The sequence below is a fragment of the Teleopsis dalmanni genome, chromosome 2 (genome assembly GCF_002237135.1).
Source record: "Teleopsis dalmanni isolate 2A chromosome 2, ASM223713v2, whole genome shotgun sequence".
Taxonomy (NCBI): Eukaryota; Metazoa; Arthropoda; class Insecta; order Diptera; family Diopsidae; genus Teleopsis; species Teleopsis dalmanni.
In genome coordinates this window covers 48472893-48493460 of record NC_051847.1, presented here as the reverse complement: position 1 = coordinate 48493460, position 20568 = coordinate 48472893, and the positions used below count along the sequence as shown (strand labels likewise).

At 28.9% G+C, this 20568-nt stretch overlaps 2 protein-coding genes across 2 annotated transcripts; one reads left to right on the top strand and one right to left on the bottom strand.

Annotated features, from left to right (window-relative positions):
* Positions 1-742: 742 nt before the first annotated feature.
* On the top strand, positions 743-4574 carry LOC119683455 (cytoplasmic phosphatidylinositol transfer protein 1). The gene is made up of 6 exons (XM_038097131.1): positions 743-911; positions 979-1127; positions 1666-1754; positions 3292-3299; positions 3366-3437; positions 3502-4574. Exons 1-6 carry the CDS (start codon positions 861-863, stop codon positions 3994-3996), a joined length of 864 nt encoding a protein of 287 aa, XP_037953059.1. The 5' UTR covers positions 743-860; the 3' UTR covers positions 3997-4574.
* A 1821-nt stretch (positions 4575-6395) lies between these two features.
* LOC119679716 (40S ribosomal protein S11-like) lies at positions 6396-7268 on the bottom strand. Its single transcript, XM_038092211.1, has 4 exons — positions 7196-7268; positions 6939-7061; positions 6678-6883; positions 6396-6596 (listed from the first exon to the last, which is right to left on the bottom strand). The coding sequence occupies exons 1-4, from the start codon at positions 7208-7210 to the stop codon at positions 6470-6472; spliced, it is 471 nt and encodes a 156-aa protein (XP_037948139.1). The 5' UTR covers positions 7211-7268; the 3' UTR covers positions 6396-6469.
* Positions 7269-20568: the final 13300 nt, after the last annotated feature.

Sequence of the window (20568 nt, the reverse complement as noted above, 5' to 3'; positions counted from 1 at the left end):
TCCATCTGATTTGTAAAAGTTATTCTGTATGATGCGTACGATCAGCTGTTGTTTGTTTACGTTGTGTGACATGAAGTCGGAAGGTATGAATATATGTTAGGAATGGTTTGTATAAATTTATGATTATGTATTGTTTATGAATAAGTAAATAAGTGCAAACAACTAGTAAGTTTTTAATATTTAAATAATTTTATTTGTATATATATTTTTATGCGTGTTGTATATTTTTGTAATTAAATTAAGATGAAACATTAGACGATTGCAGGCTTGTAAAATTAAAAAAATAAAAAGCATTCTAAGACGTTGTTACTTTTTTATTTATTTTCTTTCTTTTCACTTATTTTAATTTTTTGTTTATGAAAGTAAATAAATTTTTGTTGTAGTTGTTGCAGGTGGTGCAGCTCTTAACCATATATTCAAACCAAATAAATTTTGGCTGGGTTATCGTATTTTTATATTATTTATGACATTCAATATATTAAAGCGATGTTGAAAAAATGAATTCTAATAAGAAGCCTTTAATCCGATTGGTAAATATATATTCATGTTGATTACAATGCATTTCATTAATATACAGCAATAACAACCGTAAATCTTTCAGTAGTTTGCAAATGAAAATTATACCATTTTCTCGCATAAATTTTTATAGTTCATTTCTATTTTGGTATAAGATAAAACAAAGTCTGGTAACACTAAATTCTGTTATCAGTGAGTTGAAAAAACTTGTGCACCAATTGTCAAATGTAGAAGAAGTATTTTCTGAAACCTTGCGGCGGTTGGTGGTTGTTCTGTTAGTACAATAAGAAGTCTATTTCGTAATTCATGTGTTGAACGTTTTTAAATCTAGAAAGTTTTAAAATATGGTTTTAACAAAAGAGTTTCGCATATGCATGCCACTAACAGTGGAAGAAGTAAGTTTTGTCTAATAATTTCGTTTGTAAAAATAAATTTAATTTAAAAATTTTTATTCCAATGAAGTATCAAATTGGACAATTGTATATGATAGCACGCCACAGCTTGGAACAGTCAGGTGATGGTGAAGGTGTTGAAGTCGTGGACAATTCACCGTGTGAGGATCCTGAACATGGAAAAGGACAATACACTGAAAAGCGTATACATTTGTCAAGGTGAGATAAATCAAACTGTTGCTTCAAAACCTTCAACGAATTTAAAATAAGAATGGATTTACAATGACAAAAGAATTTTTTCTTTGAATTTGCTGATTAATTTGCAAAATGTTTCCATGCAATAAAATTTTAAATCAAAATCATCAGTATGAAGATTTCGTGCTGGATAATGACTAAGTCATTCAATAATTTGAACAGTTTTGCTGACTTCGCTCAACTTTACTTATATATGCAAATATTTTAAAGTTTGTATCAAATTGCAACAAATTTACAGAATTGGAATATCTGTTTGTAAGTTATATGTATATTGTTAATACTACATGTATACATAAATTCATTATTTTCCTGCCATTAAGCAGTTTTGTACTTAGCTACGGCAATAAATAGAATTTTTGCTATTTTTATATAATTAAAAATCAGTCAGTCCATATGTGTGCAGGTGCTAATGCTTATTGCTTATTCATTACTTTATAAATAGAAACAGTATTTGAACTTTAATTATATGTTTTTAAAAATATTTTATTTCGTATTATTATAGCCGCTTACCGTTTTGGGCACAAGCCATCTGTCCGCGTGTATTCTATATCACGGAAAAATCCTGGAACTATTATCCATTTACAATAACAGGTGAGCGTTTTAATTTTGCGTCTATTTATAGTTTTTTTCTTATTTTGTTTGTAGCGCGTGGAAGTCTCATTAAATATTCAAACGACACTTGTTGTTTACAACTCTCCTCCTCCACCTTCACCTTCACTCATATATATTAGTTAAACTCAACCTACTATATTCTAAGGTTGACATTGAAAGGAGGAAAAGATTACAAACCTTTCAAGTTGGTTTTTTTTCATGTCATTTGGGGATTTAATGACGCTAGTGTATTTAATTGCCATGCTTAATACGTTATGGCGTCTGTGTGGTAAATAACACAAATGGAATGTATATACAATAAAGTAGGAGCCATTTAAGTTTATTTTTAATTACTGCTTAGTCATTATATATTAAGCACATTATGCCCAGTTTGGCTATGCGATCTTTAGATACACATGAATTTTATTTATAATAAATATTATCATTTCGTTTTAAATGGCAATAAATAGTAGTCTATAAATCTTTATTCTGGTTTGATAAATATTTGCATGCAAGCTAATAAATATCCCATAACAATCTTGTTTAATATCTGGACTAGATTGTTTACATAAATATTATCAGATATACGTATATATATAAAAGTCAAAAGGGGGCTTTTTTATCGTGTTTATGACGCGTATAAGTGTATTCAATAAATACACAAAAGAAGGTATAATTTTAATGAATATTTTCTACGCAGATGTTCTGATAATTAAAATATTTGGGATCAATTCCTGAAATGTATCCCTTAAAGCATAACAAATAATGTTTTTGTTATGTATTAGTTATAAAGAAAACACATCTTTATTGATTAAAGCATATCGGTTTTTAAGAGCACAATCAGAACGTATGAAACGAAAACAATCAAGATTTGGAAGAGTTTTGATAGAGGATTTATGCATGAATAAAAAGTCGAAAAAATTTATTATCTTGATAGATACAATTGTGGGTTTTAGAAACCCAAGTACCGAGTTCATTCATCTCGGCATTAATTTTAAGAGTGGTTATGTTGTAATGACGATCCCTAGCTCTTTACAAGAGCTTTGCTTAGTCTTTCAAATGGAGTAAAGGTGACTTGGATTCCATGATGACTATTCAGTGACTTTCTTCAAGTTTGACCGAGTGCTGGTATTTAAATATATTTATAATACATTTTTTTTAAGTGGTGTGGCCTTGTTTCTGTCGACTATTTATCTTTTACGAAAAGACGTCCAACGCTTTAGAGTTAAATATTCTTCAATATAGTTAGCTGGCATAAAAAATGATATTGATTTAAAAAAAAAATGTTTTAATAAATTCTCTATAAAATTTTAAACTTTATACTTATATTATCTATATATAGTAATGTGTAAAGACTTATATGGGTTTATGCGACTTCCAATTATTGTTTCGTACACATACTTTCTTCTGAATTTATTGTGTACCCTTGCGGTTTTGAAGTATTTTTAACTATTAATTTATCATCAATTTATAATATTTTTTTAATTATTTTTTTTTTTATATTTTCATTATCATAATTATCTGGATGAATAAATAGAATATACAGTGAGTATTTAAAATTACATTAAAAAAATTATATTATTAATCATAAAAATAATTCCCATTTTACAGTGCTCTTTTATTCCCAAATTGAATATTTTTATTAAAACCAAATATGAAAATAATAACGGCAGCTCAGATAATGTAAGTATATGACAATTTCAAATTTTAATATATAAATTATAATATAAATATTTTAATATTACAGTGCATCGGTCTAACAGAAGCAGAGCTGAAGACTCGCATTATAGATGAATTGGATATTGGATTTGATGAACTAAGCAGTGCAAAGCACTACAAACGTGAAGAAGATCCAAAATTCTTTAAATCCGAGAAAACCGGACGTGGCCCACTTATTGAAGGTTGGCGTGAAAATGATACCCCGATTATGTGTTCCTATAAAGTTGTACAAGCCAGCTTTGAGGTTTGGGGCTTTCAAACACGCGTAGAAGATTTTATACAACGCTCAATACGTGATATCTTATTATTGGGTCATAGACAAGCTTTTACTTGGCTTGATGAATGGCTAGGTATGACATTGGAAGATGTGCGTGAATATGAAAAACAAAAACAAGCTGAAACTAATGAAAAACTTAAAAATAATGGAGTGGAAGATGAGACTGTACCAGTTGATGTAGTAAATGGTATTACATCACCACCTACTAAAGAAGTTATAACAGTTAACGCTGATGAAATTGATTAATAATATATAGGTATGATAACATATCCACATAGTATAGTATGTGATGAAAAAGAAAAAAATGCAGGAAGTAAAGTTTTTTAAGTCTTATGCGCAAGTCGGGCATATGTGTTCAATTACAGTACAATTCTAACTTAACTAATTAATGTGTGTTATTACAATATTATATAGCTTTAATTAAGCTATGTTATGTTTTCCTATAGCTTTATTTATTATTTTGATTTGCAATGTAATATGTCTTACTTAAACTTTCTATATTGTGTGTAGTGTGTTCAAAACTAATTATTGTATATAAGTAATTATACATGAAACTTATATCAAGAAGTCCATTAGATGTGTTAAAAAATACTATGCCATAGATATATATGTATAAGCTATTAAATTAGCAACAATAGTGTGTAAGTGTTAGAATCGTTATTGATAAATTACATAAACTAGTTTGCTATTGTCATTTTATAAATATTAAATGAGTCAAAAATGAATAAAAGTATATTAATGTTCAATACTTAAAAGATAGTATTGAACATGTTTTTGTAGGCTTTGTTCATTTATAAAATGTATCTTTTAATATAATTAATTATTTGCCTAAGAAAACAACATTGTAAGATATTTGTCAAATGCTTTATAAAACATTTGCATTACAAATTATATTTGATTAAAATTCATAATATTATTGTTCATTTTCGCTTTATATATGACATACACGCTTAATAATATTGCTTTAAATACTATAAAATTGTTAGTTCACAAAATATTTTTGAAAACATTTTTGTGTGATTATTGTACCAATGTATAATTGCTCAGGAAATTTATAAAAAAAATAATATTTTTAAAAAATATATAATATTAAAAAAAAAATGATGTAGAGAATATAAGGACCTCGAAAATGTTACTAATTAATAATAGAATATGTTTAAAATAATTGATTTTGTGAAGGACGAACAGGTTAAAGGAATAAATAAATAAAATAAAACATTTAATGGTGAATTTTTTATTGGTCTACAAATAGTTAAGCGTGATATATACGTGTCCACAAATATCGTATATCACATAATAATTTCCGATTAAAATTGTTAATATGACTAGTAAATTAGACTTCTTAAAATGTTTCTAACAAATTAAAGTTTATAATAACAAAGTACTTTTTTCACTACTACAAAAAAAAAAAGGAATCGAAGCAGCTATATTAGTACACAATTCTAAATAGGTATTCTGAAATCTTTAATAAGTATGCTAAAGTTAATTGAAGTAGTGATATCACAACAAAGATTTCACTAACACTCCGTCGAAATTACTGAGAATGAATAAAGTTTCCTATGCCCAGTAAGAACTGTAATGATCTAATTGTGTTCTAAAAATAGCCACATTGCTAAACAGTCACTTGTCTACAATAGATCTGCTTATGCCAAATATATACTCCCAACTATAGCTTATTTTTTTTGGTTTTCAAAAATCACAAACAATTTTGATCACTATTTATTTATTATTTCTAATTGTGGCCTATATATAGCCACATTGTAAAACAGTTACTTGTCAGGGATGCATATGTCTAACCTAAATGTGTAGTTCCAGCTGCAGATTTACTCTTTTGGATTCATGCCTAAAAGCACATATAGTTTTAAGCACAATTGATTTATGGTCTAGATGTAGCTACATTGCTCGGCAACTACTTGTAAGGCATAGCTATGTATGTCTATCCAAATCTGTACTTCTAATAGCAGCTCTACTTTTCTGTGTTTATGTCTAAAAGCATACACAATTTTGGACAATATTTGTTTACAGTTCCTAATTGTGGTCTAGATGTAGGCACATTGAGTGGCATACATATATCTATCCCAAATGCAAACTTTCAGTTGCAGCACTATTCTTCTGTGTTCACGTCTAAAAGCACACACAATTTTGATCACTATTGATTTACAGTTCCTAATTGTACTCTAGATGTAGGCTCAACCGCTATTTGTCAGGCATATATATGTTAATCCCAAATGTGTACTTTCAGCTGCAGCTCTACTCTTCTGTGTTCATGACCAAAAGCAAACACCGTTTTAATCACTATTGATTTACAGTTTCTCCCCTTAGTTGTGGCAAACGGTTTTTCTCAAAGCCCAGATTATCTTTAATATATTCAACTATCTATCCTTTTTTATATTTCTTTTCACACCCTTTTAATTCAATTGTCCAGATTTATTGATCCTTATGTGTACATGCTTATGTTAAATAGCAAGAATATCTGCTAGTTTATCTGTCATATTTATAACTGTCTTTCAAACTAACTTTCGTCTGTTCATCTTTCTGGATAAAGGCGAGATAGTCTCTTGCGCAGGAATGAACTATGAGGCAGGATTTATTAACTATAGAAACTTTCATTGTTTTAAAAATGTTGGTTTGCAATAATACATATATATATTAGTTTATACCCTTTATTGATATAAATTTAGTACATATATTTAGTATATATGTTGTCATCTCAAAGTATTCAAAACTTTTGGAATTTCTTCTTCATTTTAGTGTTACTCGAAAGCTTCAAAACATTGAAACGAATAGTCTTCGACAATGGACGACACTCACCAATTATAGCTATATCACCAATTTTAACATCTTTTCTATGAAAGATAAAAAGTATTTATAAGTGCAAATTTTCAATATATATATATATATAGATGTTTTTATGTATGTAAACTTACGAGAAACATGGTGAGATGTGAGCGCTAATATTGCGATGACGCTTCTCAAAGCGATTGTATTTGCGCACATAATGCAAATACTCGCGACGCACGACAATGGTCTTCTGCATTTTGGTTTTTACGACAGTACCAGTCAAGATGCGTCCACGAATCCTGATGTTACCGGTGAATGGGCACTTTTTGTCAACATAGGTGCCGTGGATCGCCTATTAAGAAATGTTATTAGATAAATATTAATATCAATTTAATACTGTAACGAACCTCATTTGGGGTTTTAAAACCCAAGCCAATACTTCGAATGCGACGAATACTGCGTTTTTTGACTTTAGATTTACCCAATTTACTGACCACAGTGCGGTCTTGTTTAAGATATGAACGTTCATTCTAGAAAAAATATGAAATACTTTTAGTTTGAATCTACCTTGATAACGTTAGGTAATACAAATAATATATAAAGAGTTCCTTTAATATCTGAATACCCAGATTCCAAAATAAAATTATCAAATTGCGCAGATTACCTGGACATCGGCCATGTTGATCAAGCTCGTGAAACGAAGTGAACGATTTAAAAGCACGCCGAAGGCAAGTCAATTTGTTGTAAAAAAAATTGAAGGAACAGTGGAGTAAAACACAGGATATCTGTGAAATAAAGGCCAAAAAATCTAACAATGGGGCTTTACACTATATTAGGTCTGTACCACGAGCTACTCATAGTAAAACATGAGTAAAACAGAAGTAAAATTTACACAAAAATACTTGAAAATTTGCTGGTGGAACGCGCTTGTGTATACACAGTGTTTACTCAAAGTTACTATGATTAGCTCGTGGAACAGACCTATTATGATGGAAGCGAAAGTAAGATGATAATACTTTCAATTGGACAACTTTAAAATTTTATATTATATCTAATAAGTTTTGCACATTGTGAGGTCATTGGGTAACAGTACCGTTGCAGTATTTTTAGACTCTATAAGAGGGTTTACATGGAAAAACCATTTGTACTTAAAAGTTTAAGTGGTTATACTTAACTTTCAAACTTAGCAAACAGTTGAACATATAAAATGTAAAATTAAAAGCTAATTGTTACAGCTTTTACATAAAAACGTATAAAAGAGGGTATATCAAGTTCGTCAGGATTTTCTATAGCAATTCTGGAAACGTCGCATTTATAAATATATATTTATATATATGGTATATATTTAACCACCGACTTGAGTTCATTTAAACCTGTCCGTTCGTCTGTTTCATTTTAAACTAGTTTAGTAGTTTTAAACAGCATTGGAATTAGGCTTTGTTTACATACTTTTCTCTAGTGGTCCTTGATCATTTGACGGATTGATTGAAATCGGACCACTCCGTTTCACAGCTGCCATATAAACTGAAAAATCGTAAATCAATTTTCTGCGTTTCTCTTAACGATATTCAAATAAAATTAGACATAGAATTAACTTATATAATACAATACATATATTGTAATATTGTATATAGATATTTTATGTTTTTATGTACAAACTCTTATACAAGCGAATATATAAAACCTTATTTATATTAGTTCACATATTGATATAGGTGTCATATAAAATACTGATTTAGTCGTAATTTTTTTTGTTTTTACCAAAACTTGACATTTGGTACATACTTTCGAAAACTCCAATATTCTGCACCAAGTTTCATTTGCATATTGCAACTTATCTGTTCTTCTATATTTTAACTATAGTAAGTTTGTTTCTGTACGCACTTATAGTAAAATTCATTTAAAATGTTACTTACATTTTACCATTTTCTGTTCCCGTACCCAAAATCAAGTAAGGTGAGAGAGCTTGTAATAGCGAATTGCCATTTCGTAATGCATTAAATTTACTTGAACTTTACTTAAAAAATTTATTTTAATTAAATTAAAATAAAGTTAAAAAATGAATGATTCTATGTTAAATCTTTTCCGAGTTAGTGCATCTGGGCACTTTTACTCTTTGATAGCTAGGAGGTTTCTGCAAAGTCTATTGACTAATTTGTGTATCCCTCTTAAGTTTCTTGATTATTCAATGACTGATATATGATCTCTGACTTTACTGTTGTGCAAATTATGCTCTCATTCATCACATCAAGAAAAAAAAAACTGTGAAGTACCAAATATAGTGTGCTGTTCGGTATTTTTTATAAAAAAGACTACACGAACAGTACACTAAATAAAATTAAGATAATGTTTATCACTAAATTTAAAATTATTATTTTGATTATAAAAATAAAATACAAAATAAAATATTAATATATAGAATATATTAAAAATATTAAACAAACATTGCATTTTTTAACAAAAAGTGATCAATAGTCGGATAAAAATATATATAAAAATCATTATTAAAATACATTATGTTTTAAATGAAATGTATAAATGATGGCTACAAAAGTTCGCTATCTTCGTGAAAAAATCGTTATAAAATTCGTTAACTAAAAGATTAAAATTTTTACGTGAAATGTCGGAAATAGTACACTATTTAAGTGTTTTGTTCATATCGGTTTTATTTCTAGTGGCTGCAGTAGAAGCAAACACTAAAAAGATTTTTCAATCATGAGTAGTGTACTGTTTATTTGGTTCTCCGGTTATAAAGGTCCTATTTAAAATGTTACATAGAATATTCAACATATTCTATAATAAAAATAAATAATAATTATATATAAAAAATAAATAAGTAATATTTCACATACTATGAAATATACATAAAACAAATCCATTATCATAATTAAGATTAAAATAATAAAATATACGTATAAAATTAAAATATCATTATTTCTTTAGTTGGTTGGAATGAAAACATGATATACTAGATTTTTATTTAACTGCTTTGTTTAGAGTGAATTAACGATTGTGATTTTATTTTTAACTTTACAGATTTTTACTAGAAAAGTGTGGGAACAGAAATAATATTACAAATAATACGAAAAGCGGATATTACACACGAAATTTTTTTGTCAAAATTTTTTGACAAATGCGAAATTCGTGCCAAATTTTGATGTGTATTACACAATATTTGAAGGTTTGATAAAAAAGTTTAATGGAATTCAAAAAAATTTTGATTTTTCCTCAGTATTGCTCGTGTTTTTTTGTATACAATCGGTTTTTTGTCGACATACAAGCAAAAAATGCATGCAAGCGATGACAAAAAAGTTTGACACACAAATCTCATGTGTAATACGCATTTAAGGTTCTGTTTTTGTTTTGTTCTGTTAACATGTGTTTTCTGGACATAATCATAAAAATATGGTTCAGTTATTTCTAAAATAAAGTAACGATATTCTGATATCTTGCAATATAAAGTGTATCGAAGCTATAATTACTATTTTTGCTAGTTTTCTTTTTGTGTTTATTAAAATTTGCATCAATAGTTATGTAAAATGTTGGAACTATTTAAAAAGTATACTTAAGCCAATAAACAAACAATAAGTACGTGCTTATCTTGTTCACCTTTGCATGGATTCTTTATAAGAAATATAATTAAATCCTAAACGGCTATCGAGATAAACCTTTAAATGAGCTAAGTACTATGGAGCTAAGGACAGAATGCGTACATAAACGTTTGAATTCGCAGACAAGTATTACCAATTGTGATGCCATTGAAATTACAAAGCCAACGTAAGTTACTTATTGCTTTGAATTTATATCATTGCGTTAAACCCTTTAGTTTTCTAGATCAGGGCTATCTATCGTTTGTTGTTTCAGCCAGAGACGTAGAAAGTGAATGTTAGAATCTACTTCTCTTTTTAAATGCAAGTCTTTCTCAGACTGCTTGTTGCAATGCGCCAATGTTAAATATTGATGCAATTGTACAGTGTTCAGTAAGTTCTTTAGTAACAAAATGTATTGTATTGTTAATTCTTAATACATATTGATATATGTATATCATATATCAATATAGTCGTACTATACACGATTAATTTTTCTTATTCTCATACTTATAAAGTTTATATATCGGAGATTGTATTGATATGTTGATCACATTTATCATTTATTTAAAGTTAATAAAACCTTTAAGTTTAAATGATGTATTAATAAGATTTTTATATTCAAAAATTATGTAATGAAAGCACTGTTATATCTTCTTTTATCTTCTTCTTTCATCTTCTTCTTATTTTATTTTCTTTTAAGATATTTATTATCTTTGATATAATAGATTATTTTTGAAAAGTAACAGGAGTTATTTTAAAAAACATAATTAAAACTGCTATAAAAGCTGTTCTTTCAAAAATACTCTTAAAAATGATACATAGATATTTATTTGAAAAAGTTCCTTTATAAAATACTCTTAAAAATGATACGTAGATAATTTATCTTAAAAAGTTCCTTTATAAAATACTCTTAAAAAGGGTAAATAAAAAATGTTCCTATAAAACATATATTATTTGTGAACTTATAAACTTTCAAATGAAAGCTTTAAACTAACAAGATATTTAACTTATTATTCATTTTAACTATAACTTCAATTTTAGTAATAAGAGTAAATAAATGACAATAAATAAATTTACTTTTAAATAGGAGAGGTGAACAAAATTTAAGAGATGGCGAAACACTTCTAAAATAAGAAAGTTTAGACAAAAAGCGTATTTACTTTCACAGCAAGTTGAGATTCTTCTTAATAAAGGAAGTTCTAGATAGGTGTCAAAGTGCTTTTAAAATTTATAGCAGAGATAACTTAAAAGCTATACATAATAACTGGTATTAAAATGCAAAATATATAGACTACTGAGGATTATGATTGACTGATAAGAAACTATGATTAAAAATAAAGTAAATATATTTTTAATAAAAAAAACAAATATTTATGTATTAAACTAATACGAGTTGTTGAAATGTAATAATTATGACTATTTAGAATTCTGGTGTCAATATTATTATACAAAATAATTATTGCGGCGAGAATCACTGAAAGAATATCAAATCTTCAAGCATAAAAATCTAACCGATGGTGACCAGACGGTTCATTCGCTATATGACTAATGTCTTTACAGGGCATCTTAATGATATTGCTAAATTTTTATTTGTTTGAGAGAAGTTAACTTGCATAAGGATGTCTTTGAATCTCTGAATCTTCCCAGCATGTATTCAATTGTTGCATATAGTATTAATTGCATATTTCAGATATTTTAGATGTTCTGAATCGGTTTCTAAGGCATGCTATCTAGCTGGTTAGCTCATCTAGCCAGCTAGCTAATGCATTGCGTAAAATAATTTATTTATTTTTTTTTTATTTTTTTAAGATAAAGCATTAAAATAAACATGGTGTTATTATTCCGTCGTAATTAAAAAAATAGAGTTGTATCTATTTCTTCAATTATATATTTATATAAAATTAATATCATAATCTTCTTTTTCTAGTATCTACTTTCAAATGACATAGTCTTCTATGAAAGATTATGGCAGACTCGCGACCAGTCCACAATATAAAACCAATTGTTTATTATATCTTGTTAATCTAATAAATTTATATTCCGAGTTAGATAATACAGTCAGGAAGTAACTCACGGTTTGGGATGTCTTATACATTCTAATGAGCGTTTGGGTCATACCCAAACTAGACTTAATGGGATAGAACTACTAGTTTTCATATTGTTAACAATTAAAGGTAATTAAATTTGATTTTAATGTCAATTTGACGGAAGTGGTTATTTTAGAATTTTTGTTGTTGTAGTTCACCTCTTTTTGAAGCCTCTCAATCAATGTTAATGTTATTTAAAATCCATAGAGGGTACCATAGAGCTGTACTATATAAAAAAATGTAAAATGAATTTTTAATAGGTAATAGGTTATATCATATAGGTTAATATCATATAACAGTTATAAAATAAGAAGATTAAAAGAAAGACAATACTTTGAAAAAAAAATAATACAGATTTATCGCTCGATTTTGACTCAAAAGATTTAAAATACCTTCTGCTCAAAAAGTATCCGGACTTTGTTGTTTGTTAAGTACTCCTTAGACCTTTTTCAAAAAATTTTTGTTTTGTTATGTTGGTACACCCTTTCTAGACATATGGTACAAATTTGAGCGCCATCTGTCAATTAGTTTGTTTACAGCTCCTTCGTGGTAAGCGTTTCGAGTCGATTGAATCGGTAAAAGAGAATTCGTTGAAGAAACTAAAAGCCATGCCTTCAGGGGCCTATGAAAAGTGCATGGAAGATTGGATTAAGCATTGGCATATGTGTATGCTTCAGAAGGAGCATATTTTGAAGGAAATAAAATAAATTTGGAATAAAATTTAAATTTGTGTGTTTTATTTACAAAATCTGAGCAGAAATCTTAATGTTAATATTATGTTATGAAAGTTATAAAATGATTAGATTGGAAGCAAGTCAAAACATTGAAAAAAATTATATCGGTTCTAATATCGGTTTATCGCTCGACTTTGATTCAAAGGATCGCTCGACTTTGATTCAAAGGATTAAAAATATAACAGTTTTGTCATAATGTTGAATTCATCATATGTTAGAGTGCATAACTACAGAGAATTTAATGGGAGAAGTAGTCAGTTATTGTAAATGATTTCTATTTTTAACACTTTTATTGAAAATCTTATTTATGTATTTTTTTTATCAGATGAATGTAAATAAAGAAACACTTCCGCCTGTTGTCGCTTTTTCTTTCTGCGATTCTGTATCTTCATGCGACTCTGTCTGCGGAAAAATGTTCGCTTTATATTAGAACACAGAGTAAGGACCTTGTATTGTTTCGAATTAATTCACATTTAAACGATTTAAAAATAACAAAACACCAAGCAATTGGTAACTGACTTTTTAATGAAATTTCAACGTTCTGCTTAACAATTTATGAGAATTTTTAGTGAAAGAAAGCAAGTGGAGAGATTTTCATAGTCTACTCCACGATACGTAAAAATAAACGCTGCAACCGCATATTGTAGCAGTTATTGTTGGTTTTATTCGTAAGTTGGTTGGTTGGTTGCATTGCTTCCGTTTCCTTCACAATTTTTTATTTTTATTGCTAGTTTTTTGTTTTTTTTTGTGTTTTTATTTTTGCTTTAATGGCGAACCGACTGAGTAAGCCATTTGTACTCATGTTCGTCTACTGGCGCAGTTGTAAGTGTTGAAAATGTGGTAACAGCTGTCAGGAATCTAATTAAAAAAATGAATTTTCCTTTGTTGCTATAAAATTCTTGTATCTCTTAATCGTAACCTGAATGAAAGCAAATATTACTGCATTATTACATATAACTAAAAATTGAAAATGAATGTTTGGAAAAATAAATATCTCAATCCGTTTGATTATATTGGCTACAATGAAACCGAAATCTTTATAAAGCAATTTATATATAGTGACCAGTCATAGTAAGTGGACTCCAAGAATGACCATACTAATATAAGATAATATATACCGCATTTCATACAAGGGATTATTTACAGATTCAATTATTGAAGAGAAAACTGACAGGCTTATCAACACCGCGTTATCGAATCTCAAAATGGCTACAACCTCCTCGGGGGATTGTGCAAATCTGAGGTCAATTATTGCTTAATCTGATGAAGCTATAAACAATACTCCAGTCAAGGCGTAGAGAGGGGTTATGAAGAAACCTCGCAGTTAACAGAGAGTAAAATTGTTCAAGTGTACTAGCTTAACTAGCCTCAACATAATAATTAGCATGACTTTCTACATATTACGTTCCTAAAAAAGGTTCTATAGACAAGAATGAATATTCCGATTGATGGCGAAAAGCATAGTTGTATAATGAATAATTAAAAATCTATTTGTGTAGCGGCTTGTAAAGCTGTACAATAATATAATCTTTTAATTATTATTATTATTATGACATGTTCTCAAAATAAATCTTGCAATAGTCTATTTATAAATATTTCTCACAAATTATTTCCATTCGTCCCTGTTTCTAGCAGTAAAACGTGTTTCGCTATTGTCCTACGTCAAGTCTTTTCGTTCGACCTAGTCTTCTCACTTTTTGGGGTTTCCGTTCCATGACAGTATAAGCAAACGCATCCGATGGTTTTCTTATTGTGTGACCTAATTATTTCGTATTATCGTTATAAAACTTTATTTATATAGTTAAATTAAATATGGGATCATTGTTATAATTGCTTTGACAATCTTCAAGTTTGGATCTAAAAATAAATGGGCAAAGTTTGCATTGGCAGTCTAGACAAAATATATTTTCCTGTATTAAAAACTACAATATTAATGTTAAAAAAAAATTGCTTCAAGAATATAATTTGAGATATAAACGGTTGAGCTGTCTCTAACAGTTGTAAGCCCGGGTTGAGTTGTAGGCTTGAAAATTGCTATTTGAAAGTCTGTGTTGTGAGAAGATGAATATTTTGACATAAAATGTTTTAAATTTCGAGAAACCATTATTATGTGAAACTTAATAATTAATTAAAAATTAATTCAATGGGTTATGTTGCAACGAATCACTAGCCGCTAACCGCTAATTAAAGATTAGGTGTATCATTTAAAAATTTATGTACTCTCATACTTACTACCGATATGTGAACGAATAAAATTTCTTCATAGAATCAGTAGATTCTATTATAGGATAATAATTGTTAAAAATACATTGACACATTGTGAGGAAGAATATTTTTTTTTAAAAAAAAAAGAAACAAAACTGGTTAATTATGTTTCAGTTTTAACCTTTGTCATTTTTCTTCCTGTTGATATCTTTTTCGGAGAGCTTATATAATAATAAGCTTAAATAGGGCATTATTAAATCTGGTATCCTTTATCAAAATTAATTAAAATTTGGCATGTGTGTAGACACAAAATTTATTACTGTGTTTACTTTAAAGTGTAAAATTCACAAAAATGGTCAAAATATAGCATTTTAAGGAGATTTTGAAAAGGGTTTGCTTCTTCATATGAAACGCTTAGGTTACTTCATAAATTTGATATTTAATACTTACTTTTGGTGCAAAATAGTTTGTGATAATAAAAAATTATAGAAAAATAATTTAAATTAAATAAAAATTCTATGGTATATATAAGCGTATAACAAACAAATGTAAAAGATTCTTAAAGATTCTTAAAAGGAAGAAAATAGTTAAGGTAGCTAGTAAGATGTACTCTTATTATAAGAATAGTACTTTAACTCTTAATAGAAGAAGATTTCATTGCTTCAATTTGCTTCAATATTTGTCGAGCTATATATAATACAAAAACTTCATATATAAAACTTATTAATTTTATTTTTTTAATTAAATATTAGTTTTAAAATTTTAATTTTACTTAACACTTAATTAAAGTCGCATTATTTCTCCAAATATTGACTCTGGTGCGATACCTTTCTACATAATCACAAATTGTTTACTCACATCCGTAAAAAGGAAAGGATAAGCTAAGAGCATAAAATATTAATTAGATTTTACAACATTTCTAAACATGGCTTTAAAATAGAAAATAGGATAAGCGATCATATAGACTTCCAGATTGTAAGTTCTCTACTCGCATTCATGCAAAGAAAAACTAGGCTACGAGCATTGCGATTCTATAGTGAAACTGGTACAATACGACTCTTCTGGCCGCAATACCGGCTATTAAGCGATTTCAGGCTTAAACTTTTAATAATATCAGATCTTAAAAATTTATAAAGATCACTAAAAACCTTGACTTGAATTTATTTTTCTCAATACTTTATCATTTCAACCTTTCAGATTAATGATTTCATCACAAATTGAATTTGATACATACATATTTCGCTATCACTAAAAATATATATAATAAATAAAGTATAAAATAATGTGTAATATAAAATATAATATTTTCAGTCATAGCTAAGCGGTCATTAGCTGATATTTTTACAACATTTAAGCTTGTCTCGTAATGTTATAGATCGATTAAGTCTCGGCAAGTGTAGGCTAGTGAATGGGTCAGAAATGACATGTAACTCTTATCCCATTTATATTAGTATTTCTTTAGTCTGAGTTATACTGATTATTCGAATGAAACACTATAGATAGGCATATCAAATGTGACAGACATCAAACTACACAATAAAAGTTTGCACTATGAACTACATAATATAGGCTACCTTTAATCAGATATTAATAAACAAAATTTTGTGATTTATCTACTTCTCATTCTTTAATACAACGGCCATTGAATCATGTTTAATGGAGAGGTATGTTGATCGTACTGTTATGAACGATAACTTTCGTGACTGCAGATTGGCGGCTGAAGACGAAAATGTCATGTATCTACTATATGTTAACACTCTCTAACGCCACAATGTCATTTCATGTTCTTTGCAAGTGTTTATTTGATATTCAAAATATATAAAGATATTGACAAAGCGATTTCTCGATCCAGGATAGCGTATCTTTATCTAAAATTTCAGAAGTCACTTAGTGTGCTTTGAAACTTATACTTTTGATCGCAATAGAAAAATTTGTATAGGTTTAAATGGGCTACGTCATTTGTAAGATAGCCTGTCATAGGTATTTACCATTCTCATTGGTAAATAAATCATAATACGATTTTTAGCTACAACTCAATAAATTGAATGATAAAGCCTGGAAATGAAAAAAATGAGTGTATTGTTGAAGTAGAATAAATTGAATATACTGTAAAAACTGAATATATATATATATATAATAGTATATGTATATAATTATATATTAATATAATAAGGATCATAAACACAATTGATGTATTGTATATATATAGAGTGCTTCATTCTAAAATTGAATCTCCATGGGCATTATAGTTATGTCTAATAAATAATTATTTTTTAATTTAATTTAAAAACAAAATTTTTGATTTATTAACAAATTGGGCAGTGAATGTCAGTGTCAACAGTAAATCGGTTTAAAATTATTGCATCTGCCAAAAAATGACAAAATTAATGTTCCGTACGCATTTCATAAAAATAAATTACATGCGACTACAGTTTTATAGTGTGTGAGTCTCCACTAACTGTTCCATATGTTCTTCTAGAAGGAAGTCGTGGCTGGCAATTGCGTTAACAGCTACGTCAAGCAATGCTCCAAGAAATGCAATAAAACAGTCAGTAGCAACCAGACGAGGCAGACACATTATAAACACGCATGCCAAGTCAACGAAAGTTGGATGGAAAAAGACTCCAAGGAGAAACTCAAAATGGGAAATGCATTTACACTTCTGAACACAAATACCAACTCCGGCATAACAAAGTGGCTGAATCAACTTCAGACACTGACGGAGTTTTTAAGTAAACTCATAAATAACTGGAATGCAAACAGTGCGTCGGTAGACCGAACCAGAATAGCATTAAGTGCAAGAAAAAAATTCGGTACTCCAGTTTGGATGTTGGATGCTGGAAGTTGGTTTAACAGATAAAACTATTCAATGACACTGGTACCAGAGGTAGTCATTTTACCTCTGACTGCATACTTTCTTTGTTTTTGGAGATTTTCTTCTCTTGTATTCATGTGACTTATATGTGAAGCTGCGAAAGGTTATCATGGTTAAGTGAACTTTAGTGGGTGAATGGCTTTTATTGATATTTTAAAAGGTAGAAAAACGTATGAAATTTAAGTAAAAAGTATTTTGTATAATAAAAAAATTTTAAAAATGTTGGGAAGTTAAATATCAACTGTTCTGGACCAAAAAAAAAAATGAGCTTATTTTTTTTGTACATAAGTATTAAATTTTAACATTAAACTATTTTGACTCAAATAGTTTATCAGATTTTTGAAGTTAAATATTAACTGTTTTATAGGAAAAAAATTGAGTTAATGTTTATTCTCCTATTCTGTATTAAATTTTAGCATTAAAGTAATTTAGCTAACACATAACAGTTTATCAACTTTTTAATTTGATTTACTTACTTTATTTATTAGTTTATAATCTTACATTTAAAATGTAAGACTATTCCAAATCTTCCAATAGTTGACTTCGATTGGAAACTATGCAAAATCTTTCAGCTGTTCTATGATTCTGATTTTTAATCAGTTTACTTTGCTAAGTTTTTATAAAAGTCAAAGTAGTTAAAGATAATAATATCCCTTAACCAACTTAAAAAATATCTAGGTGTACCTTCTTCGCTAATAACAAAGATATAGATATTCAAGTCTGCAGTATGTTATTTTGGCACGTGTATTAAAACTGGTGGACCATCAAAGCAATCCATCGCAAACCATAAGCATTCGTGGTCAGATATCTTCGGCACAACTTAATAGTCTGGTCCAAACATAATCAGTCAACTTGATTTGTTACAACAATGAACCTTACAAATGTTATCCAACATAATTATTAACTGCACATCAGAATGGATTAGATAGATATATGTTACTCTAAGAAAGTCACTTCATGAAATCTGTCTATAGATACTTGACTGTAATGCGTTAGGAATTAGAATATTTGGTAGACTAAAACCTACGTTGCGGTACGTTTTAGGAAAAAAAAATTGAAGAAGGAAGCTTTTAAAATAAGGCGAATTGCTTAGGACAAAGCAATCGGTGCTACAGGCACCGATTGTATATTTCGATTTTATATGTAAAAACAGTCTAAAGGGTTGTCTAACCGTTAATTTTAATTTTTAAGTAAATGCTGTTTTTTTAGCTTTAATAACTAAATACTACATAAAGCCATATAGTATTCAGTGCAGAGAATGATTCATTCGTTTTTGCTGTCCCATATCGAGTGCTCATAGGTTTGCAATATTATTAATTTAATAGTGTATTGATATTTTTTATGTCCCGCAATTTTCTTATAGCTACCTACTAAATCACCTTCTTAAATATCCATAACGCCGCAGATGGCCTTCCAGAAACATCAGTAATATTATACACTCTGGTAGTTAGTCGAGAATGAAGTAATTGAGTGGAGTATTAAATTGGAGAAAAAATCATATCGGAGATGATTAAGATTTATAATCCAACAGGATTAAAGTACAAAAATACTGTAAGAGAGATCTTATTTTATTCATATTCTATTATTATCATATATTGAGACTATTAACTACATGTCGATTTTTCTACATTAAATAGACTTTTGAATTATGAAAGAATTAATAAATAACCGCTCGGTTGGTAACGCGGAACAAAACTTTGAATAATCAAAAAATCTTAGATGATTTGGAATAGTGTTGCGATATTTCATTATAAGTTTAACAACTAGAAATCAAAAAAGAAAACAGAAAACGAAAAAATAATGACGGTGTCGATAGAAATTTCAATGAGATCCTAGCAAGAGATTTAGTTTACTATTCTTTATGGGTTTTATATATGCTTAACAGCATCTTCTGGCGACGAAAATCGTTGACCACGCATTTTTTCTTGATGTGCGGGAATAAAAAGAAGTCATTAGGTGCCAAGTCAGGGCTGTACGGCGGATAACCCATTAATTGATCCATCAATTCGACGTGTTTACCGGTCAAAAAGGCGTTGGTTTGAGCCGATGTGTGAGAGCTCGCGTTGTCATGGCGAACAATGATTCGTCTTCAATTGTTCGTTTTTCGAATTTCTCCGAAGACTTCAGGCAAACAAATTGTGGTGTACCACTCAGAAGTGACCGTTCTTCGTTGCTCAAGTGGAACAGTCGCCACATGACCAGTTTTGCCGCAGAAACAGGCAACAATTTGCTTCGAAGTGCTTCTTCCACGAACAACTTTCGTTGGATTTGGCTCGTCTTCGAAGACCTACACGGTCGATTGTTGTTTTGTTTCGAGCTCATACGCATAGATTCATGATTCGTCACCTGTGACTATCTTATAAACGTCTTTTGAAGCACCGCGAATGTATTTTTTCAACATTTCTTTACACCAATCAACACGAGCCTTTTTTTGAGCGATTGTCAAATTGTGCGGGATCCAACGAGAACAAACCTTTTTTACGGCCAGATGTTCTTGTAATATCGAATGTATGCTGGTGGGAGAAATGCCCAAGGATGCCTCTATC

Coding starts and splice junctions, on each gene's coding strand:
- LOC119679716 (XM_038092211.1), bottom strand. Junction 6,884..6,938: donor GTTTTAAAACCCCAAATGAG/GTTCGTTACAGT, acceptor ATTTCTTAATAG/GCGATCCACGGCACCTATGT. Junction 6,597..6,677: donor CACATCTCACCATGTTTCTC/GTAAGTTTACAT, acceptor TATCTTTCATAG/AAAAGATGTTAAAATTGGTG.
- LOC119683455 (XM_038097131.1), top strand. CDS start 861: ATGGTTTTAACAAAAGAGTTTCGCATATGCATGCCACTAACAGTGGAA. Junction 912..978: donor TGCCACTAACAGTGGAAGAA/GTAAGTTTTGTC, acceptor ATTCCAATGAAG/TATCAAATTGGACAATTGTA. Junction 3,438..3,501: donor ATAACGGCAGCTCAGATAAT/GTAAGTATATGA, acceptor TTAATATTACAG/TGCATCGGTCTAACAGAAGC.